This window comes from Mobula hypostoma, chromosome 14 (genome assembly GCF_963921235.1).
Source record: "Mobula hypostoma chromosome 14, sMobHyp1.1, whole genome shotgun sequence".
Classification (NCBI taxonomy): Eukaryota; Metazoa; Chordata; class Chondrichthyes; order Myliobatiformes; family Myliobatidae; genus Mobula; species Mobula hypostoma.
This window is the reverse complement of record NC_086110.1, coordinates 79,158,798-79,178,990: the sequence shown is the minus strand read 5'-3', so window position 1 is coordinate 79,178,990 and position 20,193 is coordinate 79,158,798. Positions and strand designations below refer to the sequence as shown.

Here is a 20,193-nt window from a genome sequence, read left to right as displayed (position 1 = left end):
TATTCCATCTTATTGAATCCTGTTACCGTCACAATTCCTTCTTTCATTGAATCCTGTTACAGTCACTATTCCTTCTTTCATTGAATCCTGTTAGTCACTACTCTATCTCATTGAATCTTGTTAGTCACTATTCCTTCTCTCATTGAATCCTGTTAGTTACTATTCCATCTCATTGAATCCTGTTCCATTCACTACTCCATCTGATTGAATCCTGTTAGTCACTATTCCATCTCATTGAATCCTGTTAGTCACTATTCCATCTCATTGAATCCTGTTAGTCAGTATTCCTTCTCTCATTGAATTCTGTTACAGTCACTATTCCTTCTCTCATTGAATCCTGTTACCGTCACTATTCTATCTCATTGAATCCTGTTAGTCACTATTCCTTCTCTCATTGAATCCTGTAAGTCACTATTCCTTCTCATTGAATCCTGTTACAGTCACTATTCCTTCTCTCATTGAATCCTTTTGCAGTCACTATTCCATCTCATTGAATCCTGTTACAGTCACTATTCCATCTCATTGAATCCTGTTACAGTCACTATTCCTTCTCTCATTGAATCCTGTTCGTCACTATACCTTCTCTCATTGAATCCTGTTACAGTCACTATTCCATCTCATTGAATATTGTTACAGTCACTATTCCATCTCATTGAATCCTGTTAACAGGCACTATTCCTTCTCTCATTGAATCCTGTTACAGTCACTATTCCATCTCTTTGAATCCTGTTACAGTCACTATTCCATCTCATTGAATCCTGTTGCAGTCACTACTCCTTCTTTCATTGAATCCTGTTACAGTGACTGTTCCATCTAATTGAATCCTGTTACAGTCACTATTCCATCTTACTGAATCCTGTTACCGTCACAATTCCTTCTTTCATTGAATCCTGTTACAGTCACTATTCCTTCTTTCATTGAATCCTGTTAGTCACTACTCTATCTCATTGAAACTTGTTAGTCACTATTCCTTCTCTCATTGAATCCTGTTAGTTACTATTCCATCTCATTGAATCCTGTTCCATTCACTACTCCATCTGATTGAATCCTGTTAGTCACTATTCCATCTCATTGAATCCTGTTAGTCACTATTCCATCTCATTGAATCCTGTTAGTCAGTATTCCTTCTGTCATTGAATTCTGTTACAGTCACTATTCCTTCTCTCATTGAATCCTGTTACCATCACTATTCTATCTCATTGAATCCTGTTAGTCACTATTCCTTCTCTCATTGAATCCTGTAAGTCACTATTCCTTCTCATTGAATCCTGTTACAGTCACTATTCCTTCTCTCATTGAATCCTTTTGCAGTCACTATTCCATCTCATTGAATCCTGTTACAGTCACTATTCCATCTCATTGAATACTGTTACAGTCACTATTCCTTCTCTCATTGAATCCTGTTCAGTCACTATACCTTCTCTCATTGAATCCTGTTACAGTCACTATTCCATCTCATTGAATCCTGTTACAGTCACTATTCCATCTCATTGAATCCTGTTACAGTCACTATTCCTTCTCTCATTGAATCCTGTTACAGTCACTATTCCATCTCATTGAATCCTGTTACAGTCACTATTCCTTCTCTCATTGAATCCTGTTACAGTCACTATTCCATCTCATTGAATCCTGTTACAGTCACTATTCCATCTCATTGAATCCTGTTACAGTCACTATTCCATCTCATTGAATCCTGTTACAGTCACTATTCCATCTCATTGAATCCTATTACAGTCACTATTCCTTCTCTCATTGAATCCGTTTCGTCAATATACCTTCTCTCATTGAGTCATGTTACAGTCACTATTCCATCTCATTGAATAGTGTTAAAGTCATTGTTCCATCTCATTGAATCCTGTTAACAGGCACTATTCCTTCTCTCATTGAATCCTGTTACAGTCACTATTCCATCTCTTTGAATCCTGTTACAGTCACTATTCCTTCTCTCATTGAATCCTGTTACAGTCACTATTCCATCTCATTGAATCCTGTTGCAGTCACTACTCCTTCTTTCATTGAATCCTGTTACAGTGACTGTTCCATCTTATTGAATCCTGTTACAGTCACTATTCCATCTTACTGAATCCTGTTACCGTCACAATTCCTTCTTTCTGAATCCTGTTACAGTCACTATTCCTTCTTTCATTGAATCCTGTTACAGTCACTACTCCATCTCATTGAATCCTGTTACAGTCACTATTCCTTCTCTCATTGAATCCTGTTACAGTCACTATTCCATCTCATTGAATCCTGTTACAGTCACTATTCCATCTCATTGAATCCTGTTACAGTCACTATTCCATCTCATTGAATCCTGTTACAGTCACTATTCCATCTCATTGAATCCTGTTACAGTCACTATTCCTTCTCTCATTGAATCCTGTTACAGTCACTATTCCTTCTCTCATTGAATCCTGTTACAGTGCCTATTCCATCTCATTGAATCCTGTTACAGTCACGGTTCCTTCTCTCATTGAATCCTGTAAGTCACTATTCCTTCTCTCATTGAATCCTGTACAGTCACTATTCCTTCTCTCATTGAATCCTGTTACAGTCACTATTCCATCTCATTGAATCCTGTTACAGTCACTATTCCATCTCATTGAATCCTGTTACAGTCACTATTCCTTCTCTCATTGAATCCTGTACAGTCACTATTCCTTCTCTCATTGAATCCTGTTACAGTCACTATTCCATCTTATTGAATCCTGTTACAGTCACTATTCCATCTCATTGAATCCTGTTACAGTCACTGTTCCATCTCTCAATGAATCGTGTTACAGTCACTATTCCATCTCATTGAATCCTGTTACAGTCACTGTTCCATCTCTCAATGAATCCTGTTACAGTCACTATTCCATCTCATTGAATCCTGTTACAGTCACTATTCCATCTCATTGAATCCTGTTACAGTCACTATTCCATCTCATTGAATCCTGTTACAGTCACTATTCCTTCTCTCATTGAATCCTGTTACAGTCACTATTCCATCTCATTGAATCCTGTTACAGTCACTATTCCATCTCATTGAATCCTGTTACAGTCACTACTCCATCTCATTGAATCCTGTTACAGTCACTATTCCTTCTCTCATTGAATCCTGTTACAGTCACTATTCCATCTCATTGAATCCTGTTACAGTCACTATTCCATCTCATTGAATCCTGTTACAGTCACTATTCCATCTCATTGAATCCTATTACAGTCACTATTCCTTCTCTCATTGAATCCGTTTCGTCAATATACCTTCTCTCATTGAGTCATGTTACAGTCACTATTCCATCTCATTGAATAGTGTTAAAGTCATTGTTCCATCTCATTGAATCCTGTTAACAGGCACTATTCCTTCTCTCATTGAATCCTGTTACAGTCACTATTCCATCTCATTGAATCCTGTTACAGTCACTATTCCTTCTCTCATTGAATCCTGTTACAGTCACTATTCCATCTCATTGAATCCTGTTGCAGTCACTACTCCTTCTTTCATTGAATCCTGTTACAGTGACTGTTCCATCTTATTGAATCCTGTTACAGTCACTATTCCATCTCATTGAATCCTGTTACAGTCACTATTCCATCTCATTGAATCCTGTTACAGTCACTATTCCATCTCATTGAATCCTGTTACAGTCACTATTCCATCTCATTGAATCCTGTTACAGTCACAATTCCTTCTCTCATTGAATCCTGTTACAGTCACTATTCCATCTCATTGAATCCTGTTACATTCACTATTCCATCTCATTGAATCCTGTTACAGTCACTATTCCATCTCATTGAATCCTGTTACAGTCACTATTCCATCTCATTGAATCCTGTTACAGTCACTATTCCTTCTCTCATTGAATCCTGTTACAGTCACTATTCCTTCTCTCATTGAATCCTGTTACCGTCACTATTCTATCTCATGGAATCCTGCTACAGTCACTATTACTTCTCTCATTGAATCCTGTAAGTCAGTATTCCTTCTCTCATTGAATCCTGTATATTCACTATTCCTTCTCTCATTGAATCCTTTTGCAGTCACTATTCCATCTCATTGAATCCTGTTACAGTCACTATTCCATCTCATTGAATACTGTTACAGTCACTATTCCTTCTCTCATTGAATCCTGTTCGTCACTATACCTTCTCTCATTGAATCCTGTTACAGTCACTATTCCATCTCATTAAATATTGTTACAGTCACTATTCCATCTCATTGAATCCTGTTAACAGGCACTATTCCTTCTCTCATTGAATCCTGTTACAGTCACTATTCCATCTCTTTGAATCCTGTTACAGTCACTATTCCTTCTCTCATTGGATCCTGTTACAGTCACTATTCCTTGTGTCATTGAATCCTGTTACAGTCACTATTCCATCTCAGTGTATCCTGTTACAGTAACTATTCCATCTCATTGAATCCTGTTACAGTCACTACTCCTTCTCTCATTGAATCCTGTTAGTCAGCATTCAATCTCATTGAATCCTGTTACTGTCACTGTTCCATCTCATTGAATCCTGTTACAGTCACTACTCTATCTCATTGAATCTTGTTAGTCACTATTCCTTCTCTCATTGAATCCTGTTCGTCACTATTCCATCTCATTGAATCCTGTTACATTCACTATTCCATCTCATTGAATCCTGTTACAGTCACTATTCCTTCTCTCATTGAATCCTGTTACAGTCACTATTCCATCTCATTGAATCCTGTTGCAGTCACTACTCCTTCTTTCATTGAATCCTGTTACAGTGACTGTTCCATCTTATTGAATCCTGTTACAGTCACTATTCCATCTTATTGAATCCTGTTACTGTCACAATTCCTTCTTTCATTGAATCCTGTTACAGTCACTATTCCTTCTCTCATTGAATCCTGTTAGTTACTATTCCATCTCATTGAATCCTGTTCCATTCACTACTCCATCTGATTGAATCCTGTTAGTCACTATTCCATCTCATTGAATCCTGTTAGTCACTATTCCATCTCATTGAATCCTGTTAGTCAGTATTCCTTCTGTCATTGAATTCTGTTACAGTCACTATTCCTTCTCTCATTGAATCCTGTTACCATCACTATTCTATCTCATTGAATCCTGTTAGTCACTATTCCTTCTCTCATTGAATCCTGTTACAGTCACTATTCCTTCTCATTGAATCCTGTTACAGTCACTATTCCTTCTCTCATTGAATCCTTTTGCAGTCACTATTCCATCTCATTGAATCCTGTTACATTCAATATTCCATCTCATTGAATCCTGTTACAGTCACTATTCCTTCTCTCATTGAATCCTGTAAGTCACTATACCTTCTCTCATTGAATCCTGTTACAGTCACTATTCCATCTCATTAAATATTGTTACAGTCACTATTCCATCTCATTGAATCCTGTTAACAGGCACTATTCCTTCTCTCATTGAATCCTGTTACAGTCACTATTCCATCTCTTTGAATCCTGTTACAGTCACTATTCCTTCTCTCATTGGATCCTGTTACAGTCACTATTCCTTGTGTCATTGAATCCTGTTACAGTCACTATTCCATCTCAGTGTATCCTGTTACAGTAACTATTCCATCTCATTGAATCCTGTTACAGTCACTACTCCTTCTCTCATTGAATCCTGTTAGTCAGCATTCAATCTCATTGAATCCTGTTACTGTCACTGTTCCATCTCATTGAATCCTGTTACAGTCACTACTCTATCTCATTGAATCTTGTTAGTCACTATTCCTTCTCTCATTGAATCCTGTTCGTCACTATTCCATCTCATTGAATCCTGTTACATTCACTATTCCATCTCATTGAATCCTGTTACAGTCACTATTCCTTCTCTCATTGAATCCTGTTACAGTCACTATTCCATCTCATTGAATCCTGTTGCAGTCACTACTCCTTCTTTCATTGAATCCTGTTACAGTGACTGTTCCATCTTATTGAATCCTGTTACAGTCACTATTCCATCTTATTGAATCCTGTTACAGTCACTATTCCTTCTTTCATTGAAACCTGTTACAGTCACTATTCCTTCTTTCATTGAATCCTGTTACAGTCACTATTCCATCTCATTGAATCCTGTTACAGTCACTGTTCCTTCTCTCATTGAATCCTGTTACAGTCACTATTCCATCTCATTGAATCCTGTTACATTCACTATTCCATCTCATTGAATCCTGTTACAGTCACTATTCCATCTCATTGAATCCTGTTAGTCACTATTCCATCTCATTGAATCCTGTTAGTCAGTATTCCTTCTCTCATTGAATTCTGTTACAGTCACTATTCCTTCTCTCATTGAATCCTGTTACCGTCACTATTCTATCTCATTGAATCCTGTTAGTCACTATTCCTTCTCTCATTGAATCCTGTAAGTCACTATTCCTTCTCATTGAATCCTGTTACAGTCACTATTCCTTCTCTCATTGAATCCTTTTACAGTCACTATTCCATCTCATTGAATCCTGTTACAGTCACTATTCCATCTCATTGAATCCTGTTACAGTCACTATTCCTTCTCTCATTGGATCCTGTTACAGTCACTATTCCTTGTGTCATTGAATCCTGTTACAGTCACTATTCCATCTCAGTGTATCCTGTTACAGTCACTATTCCATCTCATTGAATCCTGTTACAGTCACTATTCCTTCTCTCATTGAATCCTGTTACAGTCACTATTCCATCTCTTTGAATCCTGTTACAGTCACTATTCCATCTCATTGAATCCTGTTGCAGTCACTACTCCTTCTTTCATTGAATCCTGTTACAGTCAGTGTTCCATCTCATTGAATCCTGTTACAGTCACTATTCCATCTTATTGATTCCTGTTACAGTCACTATTCCTTCTTTCATTGAATCCTGTTACAGTCACTATTCCTTCTTTCATTGAATCCTGTTACAGTCACTACTCTATCTCATTGAATCTTGTTAGTCACTATTCCTTCTCTCATTGAATCCTGTTCGTCACTATTCCATCTCATTGAATCCTGTTACATTCACTATTCCATCTCATTGAACCCTGTTACAGTCACTATTCCATCTCATTGAATCCTGTTACAGTCACTATTCCATCTCATTGAATCCTGTTACAGTCACTATTCCTTCTCTCATTGAATCCTGTACAGTCACTATTCCTTCTCTCATTGAATCCTGTTACAGTCACTATTCCATCTCATTGAATCCTGTTACAGTCACTATTCCTTCTCTCATTGAATCCTGTTACAGTCACTATTCCATCTCATTGAATCCTGTTACAGTCACTATTCCTTCTCTCATTGAATCCTGTACAGTCACTATTCCTTCTCTCATTGAATCCTGTTACAGTCACTATTCCATCTCATTGAATCCTGTTACAGTCACTATTCCATCTCATTGAATCCTGTTACAGTCACTATTCCTTCTCTCATTGAATCCTGTTACAGTCACTATTCCATCTCATTGAATCCTGTTACAGTCACTATTCCTTCTCTCATTGAATCCTGTTACAGTCACTATTCCATCTCATTGAATCCTGTTACAGTCACTATTCCATCTCATTGAATCCTGTTACAGTCACGATTCCATCTCATTGAATCCTGTTACAGTCACTATTCCATCTCATTGAATCCTGTTACAGTCACTATTCCTTCTCTCATTGAATCCTGTTACAGTCACTATTCCATCTCATTGAATCCTGTTACAGTCACTATTCCATCTCATTGAATCCTGTTACAGTCACTACTCCATCTCATTGAATCCTGTTACAGTCACTATTCCATCTCATTGAATCCTGTTACAGTCACTATTCCATCTCATTGAATCCTGTTACAGTCACTATTCCATCTCATTGAATCCTGTTACAGTCACTATTCCTTCTCTCATTGAATCCTGTTACAGTCACTATTCCATCTCATTGAATCCTGTTACAGTCACTATTCCTTCTCTCATTGAATCCTGTTACAGTCACTATTCCATCTCATTGAATCCTGTTACAGTCACTATTCCATCTCATTGAATCCTGTTACAGTCACTATTCCTTCTCTCATTGAATCCTGTAAGTCACTATTCCTTCTCATTGAATCCTGTTACAGTCACTATTCCTTCTCTCATTGAATCCTGTTACAGTCACTATTCCATCTCACTGAATCCTGTTAGTCACTATTCCATCTCATTGAATCCTGTTACATAGAAACATAGAAAATAGGTGCAGGAGTAGGCCATTCGGCCCTTCGAGCCTGCACCGCCATTTATTATGATCATGGCTGATCATCCAACTCAGAACCCAGCCTTCCCTCCATACCCCCTGACCCCTGTAGCCACAAGGGCCATATCTAACTTCCTTTTAAACATAGCTAATGAACTGGCCTCAACAGTTTGCTATGGCAGAGAATTCCACAGATTCACCACTCTCTGTGTGAAGAAGTTTTTCCTAACCTCGGTCCTAAAAGGCTTCCCCTCTATCCTCAAACTGTGACCCCTCGTTCTAGACCTCCCCAACATCGGGAACAATCTTCCCGCATCTAGCCTGTCCAATCCCTTTAGGATCTTATACGTTTCAATCAGATCCCCCCTCAATCTTCTAAATTCCAACGAGTACAAGCCCAGTTCATCCAGTCTTTCTTCATATGAAAGACCTGCCATCCCAGGAATCAATCTGGTGAACCTTCTTTGTACTCGCTCTATGGCAAAGATGTCTTTCCTCAGATTAGGGGACCAAAACTGCACACAATACTCCAGGTGTGGTCTCACCAAGGCCTTGTACAACTGCAGTAGTACCTCCCTGCTCCTGTACTCTAATCCTCTCGCTATAAATGCCAGCATACCATTCGCCTTTTTCACCGCCTGCTGTACCTGCATGCCCACTTTCAATGACTGGTGTATAATGACACCCAGGTCTCGTTGCACCTCCCCTTTTCCTAATCGGCCACCATTCAGATAATAATCTGTTTTCCTATTTTTGCCACCAAAGTGGATAACTTCACATTTATCCACATTAAATTGCATCTGCCATGAGTTTGCCCACTCACCTAACCTATCCAAGTCACCCTGCATCCTCCTCACTGCTAACACTGCCACCCAGCTTTGTGTCATCCGCAAACTTGGAGATGCTGCATTTAATTCCCTCATCCAAGTCATTAATATATATTGTAAACAACTGGGGTCCCAGCACTGAGCCTTGCGGTACCCCACTAGTCACCGCCTGCCATTCTGAAAAGGTCCCGTTTATTCCCACTCTTTGCTTCCTGTCTGCTAACCAATTCTCCACCCACACCAATACCTTACCCCCAATACCGTGTGCTTTAAGTTTGCACACTAATCTCCTGTGTGGGACCTTGTCAAAAGCCTTTTGAAAATCCAAATATACCACATCCACTGGTTCTCCCCTATCCACTCTACTAGTTACATCCTCAAAAAATTCTATGAGATTCGTCAGACATGATTTTCCTTTCACAAATCCATGCTGACTTTGTCCGATCATTTCACCGCTTTCCAAATGTGCTGTTATCACATACTTGATAACTGACTCCAGCAGTTTCCCCACCACCGCCGTTAGGCTAACCGGCCTATAATTCCCCGGTTTCTCTCTCCCTCCTTTTTTAAAAAGTGGGGTTACATTAGCCACCCTCCAATCCTCAGGAACTAGTCCAGAATCTAACGAGTTTTGAAGAATTATCACTAATGCATCCACTATTTCTTGGGCCACTTCCTTAAGCACTCTGGGATGCAGACCATCTGGCCCTGGGGATTTATCTGCCTTCAATCCCTTCAATTTACCTAACACCACTTCCCTACTAACATGTATTTCGCTCAGTTCCCCCATCTCACTGGACCCTCTGTCCCTTACTATTTCTGGAAGATTATTTATGTCCTCCTTAGTGAAGACAGAACCAAAGTAATTATTCAATTGGTCTGCCATGTCCTTGCTCCCCATAATCAATTCACCTGTTTCTGTTTGCAGGGGACCTACATTTGTCTTTATCAGTCTTTTCCTTTTTACATATCTATAAAAGCTTTACAGTCACTATTCCTTCTCTCATTGAATCCTGTTCGTCACTATTTCTTCTCTCATTGAATCCTGGTCTAGTTAGTATTCTGTAGGTTTGTTGCATATGCCGATATGTATTTGGTGACATTTATGGATCCTGATATCATTTACTTTGAATTTTCTAAAAGGGCATTCTTGTATTCTGACACTGTGCTATCTCATCTATGATTACCTCAGTATAGGACACATCCTCTTTGACTAGACTCTTCAATATTCAATAGATTTCAGTGAGATTCCCCTCCCCCATTCTTCTAAACTCACTCAGTAGAAGCCCAGAATCATCAAAAGCTCCTCATACATCAACCTCCTCATTCTTTGCATCATTATCATAAACGTCCAGACCCTCACGGGTGAAATCTAACTTTGGAAACTCCATTGTTCAAACGATAAGGGAAGCAGTTTTTTTTTGTTTTTGGCGGTTAGATACTTGATCCAGCTGTGAAAGGTCACGAAAACATATTTGGGAATTTGGAGTTGACATTACAATTACATTAGTGTTGATGTTATTTCATTGGATAGCAAGCATATTTGTCTCTTTTGGTTCCAAATTGATATTCTCATAAATGTTGATAAAAGTGGGAATGGACTGCATGGTCTTCTGAATGTTCCAGTTTTTATCATTGTCTATTTAAGTGTCCCTTCCTGTTCAAAATTCACCAAAGCCCTGCAACCAGCTTTGTTGATACTTATAAAAACTTCTATTGTGATGTTAAGATATTTCTCACTGAAACACACAAATTCTTCTTTATTAAAATCAATGTTTTGATATTGTTTCTAAATATTGCAACATCTTATCTTTATAAAGCAAAACAAAACTTTATACATTGCCAGCATCTGCAGGATCCTGTGTCTATGATTTGCTCTTATGTGAAGTCTTTTTGAGATATGCCCACCCTGAAGTTTAAACCATCTGTACTGTAGCATTTTGTGTATTGCTCAAGATTTCCATCCTGCAGAATCTCCTGTGATAATCTGTTAATCACTACTGTTGTACCCAGGAAAGCACCTTGTCATACCAGGATATACACTATCTAGCTTGCCTGAACCCATACAATAAGGTCTATGTCAAACAACAATGCTGTGATATACACTGCACCGCTACTTGGATGGCCCAAGTCAGACATCTGAGTATCCCTGTAAGACAATGGTAACGCCACAAATTATGTAAAGCATCCTTTCATGTAAAGATGGACTTTGCCTCCACAACTAAAAAGTGATCATTCCTATCAATATTCTCACAGATGGGTTGGCAAAGACAAGTCCTTTTATTTCTGGATATTGTTGATTTACCACCTACCACAGAACTGAGTCAACAGGAATGCTTTTCAGGACCCGGCCGGTGTGGTGAAAACCAGTTCCCAGTGCAGAGAACTTGCTGCACCCTTGATAGCACAAGTCCCTCTTCCAAAGACTGCACTCGTTGATCAACTGAAGACAGCCAGTAGATGGTACTCATAAATTAGAAAAACAGCTGCCAAATTAACTCAAACACAAAAGATGCTGGAGGAACTCAGCAAGTCATTTATTCCCCCCCCACCGATGCTGCCCATCTTGCCGAGAGCCAAGTTAACCCTGCGACTCTTCTCACCCGTTTTCCGCTAAAGAACCATGGAAACATATGCATCGCTTGACACAGTGGTCGTGTGAAGTCTGTTCCAGAACCTCAGAACTAATTCAGTTGACCCTGCAGTTTGAGCAGCACTGTTGAACAGTCTGCATCACACTTCTACATAATGTAAAACTGCAGAGCTACCTAAGCATCAAGAAACAAGTTTACCACAAATCAAATTTTGTCATTTTTTGTCAGTTATAAGTCTGATTCTGATCCAGAACAATAGTTTTTATTTTCCCCACAATCTGAGAGAGTGAATTTTCTTCCATGTAAGACAGAGTTGTGAATACTGCAAGGAGGAATTTCCATTTCCCCAACATCAATTGTGCTGCCGCGTGGGTTTTGAAGCTCTTATCTGGATACTCTTATATAGCCTGAAATGTGGCTCTTTCCACTTGGAATTTCTCAGCTCTGCTGATAGGTTGTAATGACCATGACCACAACCACTAAGCTCTTCCCCCAACAAGATTCTGGCAGTGTGATAATCCTGAAATTCCATGCTCAAATCCCAGCAAGTTTTAAAGTTTCAGCCTGACACACTAACTCTTTATCCCTTTCCTCCAGCATTTTGTGTGCATTGTTCTGAACTTCCAGCATCTGCAGAATCTCTTCTTTGTTTTCACAATGAATTCATTAAAATTTAAAATGACAGAGTTTTGTTTGCTGTGACGCCCCCCCCCCCCCCAGTCTGACTGACACTACTAGTCCATTCCACCATATGTTTGGCTGAGGGCAATGAGGGATGGACAATACGTTGTGCTGCACCAAATAAATGTGAAGATCTACAGACAGCAGCTTGCGATGAGTCACATGCTCCCATACCGAGCAATCCTTCCCCCCACCCTCTCTGTCAGTCAGTCCCTCCTATGACCACTGCCTGCCACATCTGTAGAAGGTCTGCTTCACGAACAGCCTATGCAGAGCGACTCTGGCCAAAGCGTCTGGGACCCCACTCGGTTTGCAATGTTGTCAGGGAAAAAGAAAACACACCATTTCCAAAAGTTTCTTTTAATCAAGTTCAAGATCGTAAAACTTAAATTATTCTTTTTCAAACATAAAACAATAAACTGAAAATCTCTTTATAAATTTTCTTAACATAAATATTAAAATCTTTCAATCTTAACCATATAAACTTAAATTTAAATAGTACTTTATTTCCTGATATTGTCTCACTGCCTCAGCTGGCTGGTGTAGAGTTTGAAGGTGAGAAGGTTTATTATACATTCAGCCCAAATAAGGTTTGCTTTCTGCGATATGAATTACTATCACTTTTTTCCTCTTTCTACTCCATTCTAAACAACACAAAATTAAACGTGTGCAATGATTTTCAACAGAATTAAACAAACTCCCTTAAAGACAGGGCACAGTCAAACATTAGTGCGTAAAGTTAAAGCTTCTTCCAATCGTCATTCTTTGTTACCTTCCACAAAATGCCGGGAGGCTTTCAATACTCCTCTTTAGGCTCTATTCTCTGCTCTGACCACACCAAGTGCATTGAAAAGAAACTATTACAAAACCATTGCAACAAGATTACTTAAGGTAGTAGCTCAGGTGAGAAGGAGAGGGGCCAAGGTGAGCAGGAGCCATTACATGGTTCTGGTCCTTCTTTCCCAGCGTGCATGCTTCAGTGGGCGTGAGGAGGAACTGCAGACCTGCGGTTCTGAGCACTCCGTTCCTTGGGAGCGGACATTGACAGGCCTGCTTCAGTGGGCGAGGAGGAACTGCAGACCTGCGGTTCTGAGCGCTCCATTCCTTCAGGGCGGACATCGATCAGGACGTCCATGACTGCATGTTCTTCAGCATCAGTTCGAAAGCTTCTCTGTGAGGGGCTTGCGCATTTTTCAGTGTGTCTTCAATTCGACTGTACAGGCTGAAGGATTTCAGGTCTAGCCAGATGAAACCAAAACACTGGTCATTGAAGAGAACGAAGAGACCAGGTGTCCTCTCAGGACTGGTGAAGCCGTGCCCTGCAATCAGCCCAGTGCCATAGAAGCTAGCACCAGACCAGAAACACAGACATTCTGATCACTGCAAGCAGCTGAGCAAACTCACTCTACGTGACAATCCATCGATGTAAACACACTGGATTACAAAACATTGATAAACAGCTAAACGATACGGTGAATGGGCCAGCTCTGCAGAGTGTTAGGGAACAGTGCACAGTTCAGTGAAAGGGGCCTCACAGGTAAAGAGGACGGTGGAGAAAGCTGTAGAGCACACTAGCCTTCAGCAGTCAAGGCACTGATAACAGGATTTGGGTCATAATGTTGCAGTTATACAAGGCGCCACTTGAAGTACTGTGTACTGTTTTGGCCACCCTGTTATAGGAAAGATGTTATTAAACTTGAAACCGGGAAGTTGTCTGGACCTGGGGCCCCGAGTCACAAGGAGAGGTGATGTACACCAGGATTTTATTCTCTGGAATATAGGCGATTAAAGGGTGACCTGATGGAGGTACACAAGATCAAGAGGTCAGAGATACTGTGAAAGCACAATTCCCCCCGCCCCCCATGAAGAGGGGGTGCTAAAAACAAAAGGGCAGAGGTTTAAATAATAAAGACATTGGGGAAGTTTCCTCAAAAAGGTGGTATTTGTAATGAGGTAGACACATTGATAACGTGCAAGTAGGTAGGTAGAAGTTTAGAGGGCGATGGGCAAATACAGGCAAATGTTTTTTTTTATGTTTCAACTATTCTCCAGTAGTAACTTATTCCACAGACTCTGTGTGCTGATGTCCCATTAACATACATGTTTCTAATCTCAAGTTTATTGAAAGTCTACTGATTTCAACCAGATTGGTTACTGTTTGCCTTTAACAATCTTGTGCTGCCTGTCCCATGCTCTTCCACATGGACTAATGGTTTTATGGACAGGGATTCCTCAGTTTCCCCATCACTCATGCTAGGCTGACTAGCCTGAGTGTATTCCCGCTCCCACCTCTCTTTCACCCACCATTCTGATATCCAAAGGTTGGGTGATTGTGATCACAGCTTGTTATCACATGATACACTAATCTGTAAAATGAGATTGCATTCCCTGAGGATAGGGACAGCCTGCCTTGGGTAATGAAGGAAATAAAAGGTATCAAACTAAAAACTCGTGTATACAAAGTCACCAAGAACAATGGGAAACTGGTAGATTGGGAAAACTTTAAACAGCAACAAAGAAATCCTAAACCAGGGGTCCCCAACCTTTTTTGCACCATGGACAGGTTTAATATTGACAATATTCTTGCGGACCGGCTGGGGGTGTTCAAGTAGGGTTAAACTCACCTCAACATGTCTTTTACAGCAACTTTGATGGGTGTTGCTTGAATTTCCAGCATCTGCAGAATTCCTCGTGTTTATGTCTTTTACAGTTAAGGTTGCCAACTTTCTCACTCCCAAATAAGGGACAAAAGTAGCAGTCAAATCCCAGGACACTTGTGTTTACCCCATGAAAGACTACCATGACCATGAAGCCTTGCGCGGGCACCTGTGTGCGCATGCGCGTACGTGCCGATTTTTTTTCCCACAAATTGGTTTTGGCTTAATCTTCCCAACTATACTGTGCATACATTATTTCTACTTTATATAGGCTCTGTATTTATCATATCATTCCTGCTTTTACTATATGTCAGTGTTATTTTCAGTTTTATGTGCTATTTGGTATGATTTGGTAGTTTAGTTTTTTGGGTCTGGGAACGCTCAAAAATTTTTCCCATATAAATTAATGGTAATTGTTTCCGCGCTTTACGCCACTTCGGCACGAAAGGTTTCATAGGAACGCTCTACCTTAGCGGGGGAAATATGAGACAAGGGCGGTCCCGTATGGGACAAACCAATTTAGCCCAATATACGGGATGTCCCGGCAAATACGGGACAGTTGGCAACCCTATGTTCAAGTTCAACAGTGTGTGACAGGGAATGAGGAAAGATGCAGCTGACTCATATCGTTTCCTCACGGCCTGGTAACACAGTGGTTGGGGACCGCTGTACTAAACAACAAAAAAAGTGAAGATAAGATTATGAAAGTAAACTAACAAAGAAATTTAAAACTAAACGAAAAAGCTGTTATAATCAAGCGGAAAAGGGGTAGCTACAGTGGACATAGATGAGAAGGGGGAATTAACAGTGGGTAATGTGAAAATGGCCATGCCTTGAACGGCTATTTTGTGTCAGTCTTCACAGTGATGGACATGTCCAACATGTCAGAGAGAGATGTTCTGAATGCGATGGGAAGTGAGGAAGTTGATACAATTACTGCCACTAAAGAAGTAGTGATGAGCAAACTAGTGGGCCTGAATGTAGACAAGTCAGTCCCCTGATCCTGACGGGATGCATCTCAGGGTACAGAAAGAAATACTGGAAGTTATAGCAGAAGTATTTGTGATAATTTATCAAAATTCTCTGCACTCTGGGCAAGACAGCAAATGTCACAGTTACTGTTTCTAAAAGGATTTAGGCAAAAGGTAGGTAACTATACGCTAGTTAGCTTAACGTCTGCACTCAGGAAAATGCTTAAAGCCATCATTAAAGAAAAAATAGCAAGACATCTGGACAGAATTGATTCCATCAGGAAGATGGAAGAGTTCTTTGGATGATGAAAAGCAAATTGAAAGAGTGCAGAGAAAATTTACAAGGAGCTTGCTGGGTCTGGAGGACCTGAGTTATAAGGAAAGATTGAATATAGGTTAGGATTTTATTCCTTGGAATGTAGAAGATTGAGGTGAGGTATACAAAATTATGAGGGGCATAGATAGGGTAAATGCAAGCAGGCTTTTTCCACTGAGGTTGTGTGGGACTGCAACTAGAGGTCATAGGTTAAAGGTGAAAGGGAAAGGTTTAAGGGGAACATGAGGGAAACATCTTCACTTAGAGGGTCCTATCAGTGTGGAACGAGCTGCCAGTGCAAGTGGTGCATGCAAACACAATTTCAACATTTAAGAGAACCTTGGATAGGTACATGGATGGTAGGGGCACGTTGGGCTATGTTCTCGGTGCAGGTCCATGGGAGTAGCCAGTTTAAATGGTTTAGCACAGACTAGATGGGCCAAAGGGCCTGTGTCTCTGCTGTACTTTTCTATGACTCTAGTCCTTATGTTCTTATTTAATGTTCAAGCAGGTTTGCCGGGCCAGATGGCCAACTCCCGCTTCTCGTCCTCACGTTCTTATTGAATGGTGGAACAGGTTTGCCGGGCCAGACGGCCGACTCCTGCTCTTGGTTCTTATTGAATGGCAGAGCAGGCTTGATGGGCCAGACAGCCGACTCCCACTCCTAATCCTTATAATGAGTTAAAGCTTCACATTAGTGATCTTTCCTCAGAATGGTTCCGACTTTAATGATGTCAGGGTATTTAACCCACCTCAGCATCTTTTCCCATTCCTCTGCTCTAACACAAAATCCACTTGTCTCAACCTTCACAGAATCAGAGTTCACAAGCGATACTGCCAATACCCTCCAGCTCTGCCTTCACACTACTCGTTATTCTGAACTGCACAGGAAGTTGTTGTTATTCCATTGCTTCACTTACCAGGCATGACAAGTCCTTGGATAAACCTCGTTTCGAGCCATTACTCCCAGAGGAAGCACAAAGGGCTGCCCTTCTACAGCAGGCTCCCCTGCAGCCGCTCCCTCTGCCTCAGCGTGTCTATTCATCCCTGCAGCGTTTGCCCCCTGGGCCTTCAGCTCCGGCACACCGTTACACGCGGGCTGTGAGTCGTCCTCACGGTGTTGAGTGTCGGCACACTGCGCCTGCTGGTGAATCTCCAGGATGATTCGAGAAAGTTTGTCAAAGTTTTGCAAGTGCTCAATGTCAGGCAAGTGAACACGACGGGTCATGTCGATGTGCAGAGTCAGCTGTCCGGCAGGAACATTTGGGTCTCCCTACATCCATGTGAACAACAAATTCATTAGTTTCTATGTTTTCTTCAGAGCCACTACCGATCACACCAAATAGATCATTCCTTAATTTCATCTGCCAATGCACCCAAAAAGCCACAGTATTCACTCTGTCACACAGACAATGAGGAAAACCAATCTGACCACAAACTACAGCATGAGCACTCAATCACTCCACACTCATAATGGAATTCAGAAGAGTGAGGGGGAAAATCTCATTGAAACCGTCAAATGTTGAAAGGCTTTGATAGATGTGCAGAGGATGTTCCCTATGGTGGGGGAGTTTAAGACCAGGTACACATCCTCTTTGGATTCTTGATTAGTCAAAGCATGAAGGGATATGGAAAAAAGACAGGAGATTGGGGCTGAGAGGGAAAATGGATCAGCCTTGCAGAAATGGTGGAGCAGACTGGATGGGCCAAAGGGCCTAATTCTGCTCCTATATCTTATGGTCTTATTTCTCCACTAAGAATATAAACACCCGAAGTAGCAGGTCACTTGGCCTTTCCTGATTAGTCAGGGTGTCAAGTATTATGACAGAAGGTAGGAGAATAGGGTTGAGGGTGAAAGTAAATCAGCCATGACAAAATGGCAGAGCAGAATTGATGGGTAGAGAGTCAAGATGAAGGTATAAGATGGGACAGCAGAAATTTACAGGGAATGTGAGAAGTAGGTTTTTCCACACAGAAGGTATGGTTATCTGGGATGAGATGCTAAAGGCAGATACAATTCTGTTTAGAAGGTGTTTGGACAAGTCGTTGGATAGGAATAGCATAGCTGGATACAGCCTAACAAGGGCAAACAAGATTAGGATTAAGGTTGGCATTAACAAGATGGCTGAAGGGCTTGTTCCGATGCTGAATAATTCTGTGCTTTCATAGCTGTGATGCCAACTCCACATTCCCTTCTGTCCCTGTAGATGAGATCGGTCCACTTCAACAGACATGGGCTAATATGTCCCAGGACTGAGGACTTCTAAAATGCAACACAGATCATATCCCTTAAATCTAAAGCAAACATGAAATTTACCACTGTGGGTGGCACATCTGGTAGAACTGGTACCTTACAGTGCCAATTACCACTTTTCAACCTTGACCTTTGCTCTGTGCGTGACCTCCCCGTGTTTGCCCCGCAGCCCCGTTGTCTCCCCGTGTTCGCCCCGCGGCTCCGTTGTCTCCCTGTGTTCGCCCCACGGCCGCGTTGTCTCCCCGGGTTCGCCCCGCAGCCGCGCGGGCTCCCCGGGTTCGCCCCGCGGCCCTGTTGTCTCCCCGAGTTCGCCCCGCGGCCACGTTCTCTCCCCGAGTTCGCCCCGCGGCCACGTTCTCTCCCCGAGTTCGCCCCGCGGCCGCGTGAGCTTCCACTACTTGAACCTACTTCTCCCACAACCCAAGCCTGGCCATCAGAAATTGCCTGGGGTGTGGGTGAGACGATGGGAACGTGGGGAAAATAAAATGGGGTTACTGCAGATGGGCAGCTGATGGCTGGTACAGATTTGATGGGTTGAAGAGCAGGCTTCTGGTATTGCCATCAACATGGCACTGCACTCTGGGCACTTTACAGAGATCTCCCAGTGATGGACAAACTGTCGGAACAACTTGCAAATGTTTGGCTTTTACACTGAGGAGTGAGAGGCTATACCAATACTCCAGACTTTGCACGCTGTTTCAACAGCAGTGAATTCCAACAGCCAGCATCTCCACTCACTCTACACAACTGTTTCTAGATGACTAAACTTACAGTAATCTTTGTCACTTTAATGTGGGTTCCATGAAAACTCAACATCACAATCTCCAGGCCATGACTCCCATAGGTTCCTTTGAAGAGGCCTGGTGGGATCAGATCCTCGGGACTGGAGGGTGGGAGGTAGATCCTACGATATGTCAGACAGTTACTGAAACACAAAGGCAAACACCAGGGATGAAAGTGCAGCTATTGTCTGTTTAAAGCCAAACAGATAGAAACACCACAGCGAAGACAGAAACAGCTCAACTGGCTCACATCAACTAAGATGCCCATTGAAGCTAGTCCCATTTGCTCGTGTTTGGCACATAACTTCTAAACCCTTCCTATCCGCGTACCTGTCCAATTGTTTATCAGTCAACCAACTATAAAACAGAAGAGGCAAGGTGATTTCATGACATTTAATATGATCATAGCTGCTCTGTCTCAAAGCCTCAACATTCTGTGACAGTTTCCCATAGCCCATAGCCAACAACTCCAGCTTTCAAAAACTGATCTCCTCGTGTTTCAATAAGATCACCCCTCATTCTGATCACTGAAGAAAAGGACCCAGATTATTCAGCTATTATAAGACTACTTCTTATCCCAGCAACTACTTCAATGACTCTCTTCTGAGCAGATGTTTGCCTGGGATGTGCTGTACTGCTGGAACAGTCCAGCTGTTTGCCTGTGATGTGTCCTCCTGATGCTACAGGCCACTGGGTTCTGTATTTCGCTTCTTTACTTGTCATCAACTCTTCTCTTTATATCCTCGTGAAACTCAAGCAGATTTTGCAAACATTTTGAAAAATTAAATTTGCTTGTTTTGATTGTGTTAAGCATCTCCAAATTACTTCCTTGATTATAAACTCTAGCATCTTGCCAACAGACGAGAAGCTGATGTGCCCATTAGTTCTTATTTTAACTTCCTGGTCAGCACCAAGAAACGAGCCAAACCCCCCAGCACTTAACAATAAT

General features: G+C 41.4%; 1 protein-coding gene across 4 annotated transcripts in view; it reads right to left on the bottom strand.

Moving 5' to 3' along the window:
- Positions 1-12,607: 12,607 nt before the first annotated feature.
- fbxo31 (F-box protein 31) overlaps positions 12,608-20,193 on the bottom strand; it is a 36,210-nt gene continuing 28,624 nt past the window's right edge. For 2 of the 4 annotated variants that reach the window (XM_063067290.1, XM_063067291.1), the window contains exons 7-9: positions 19,234-19,387; positions 17,129-17,481; positions 12,610-13,609 (exon numbers count right to left, since the gene is read on the bottom strand). In XM_063067290.1, the coding sequence (XP_062923360.1) occupies positions 13,387-13,609; positions 17,129-17,481; positions 19,234-19,387 (730 nt within the window). In that variant the 3' untranslated portion in view covers positions 12,610-13,386. Of the gene's footprint in view, positions 13,610-17,128; positions 17,482-19,233; positions 19,388-20,193 lie in introns of all 4 variants that reach the window. The other 2 variants (XM_063067292.1, XM_063067289.1) reach the window with 2 other exon arrangements.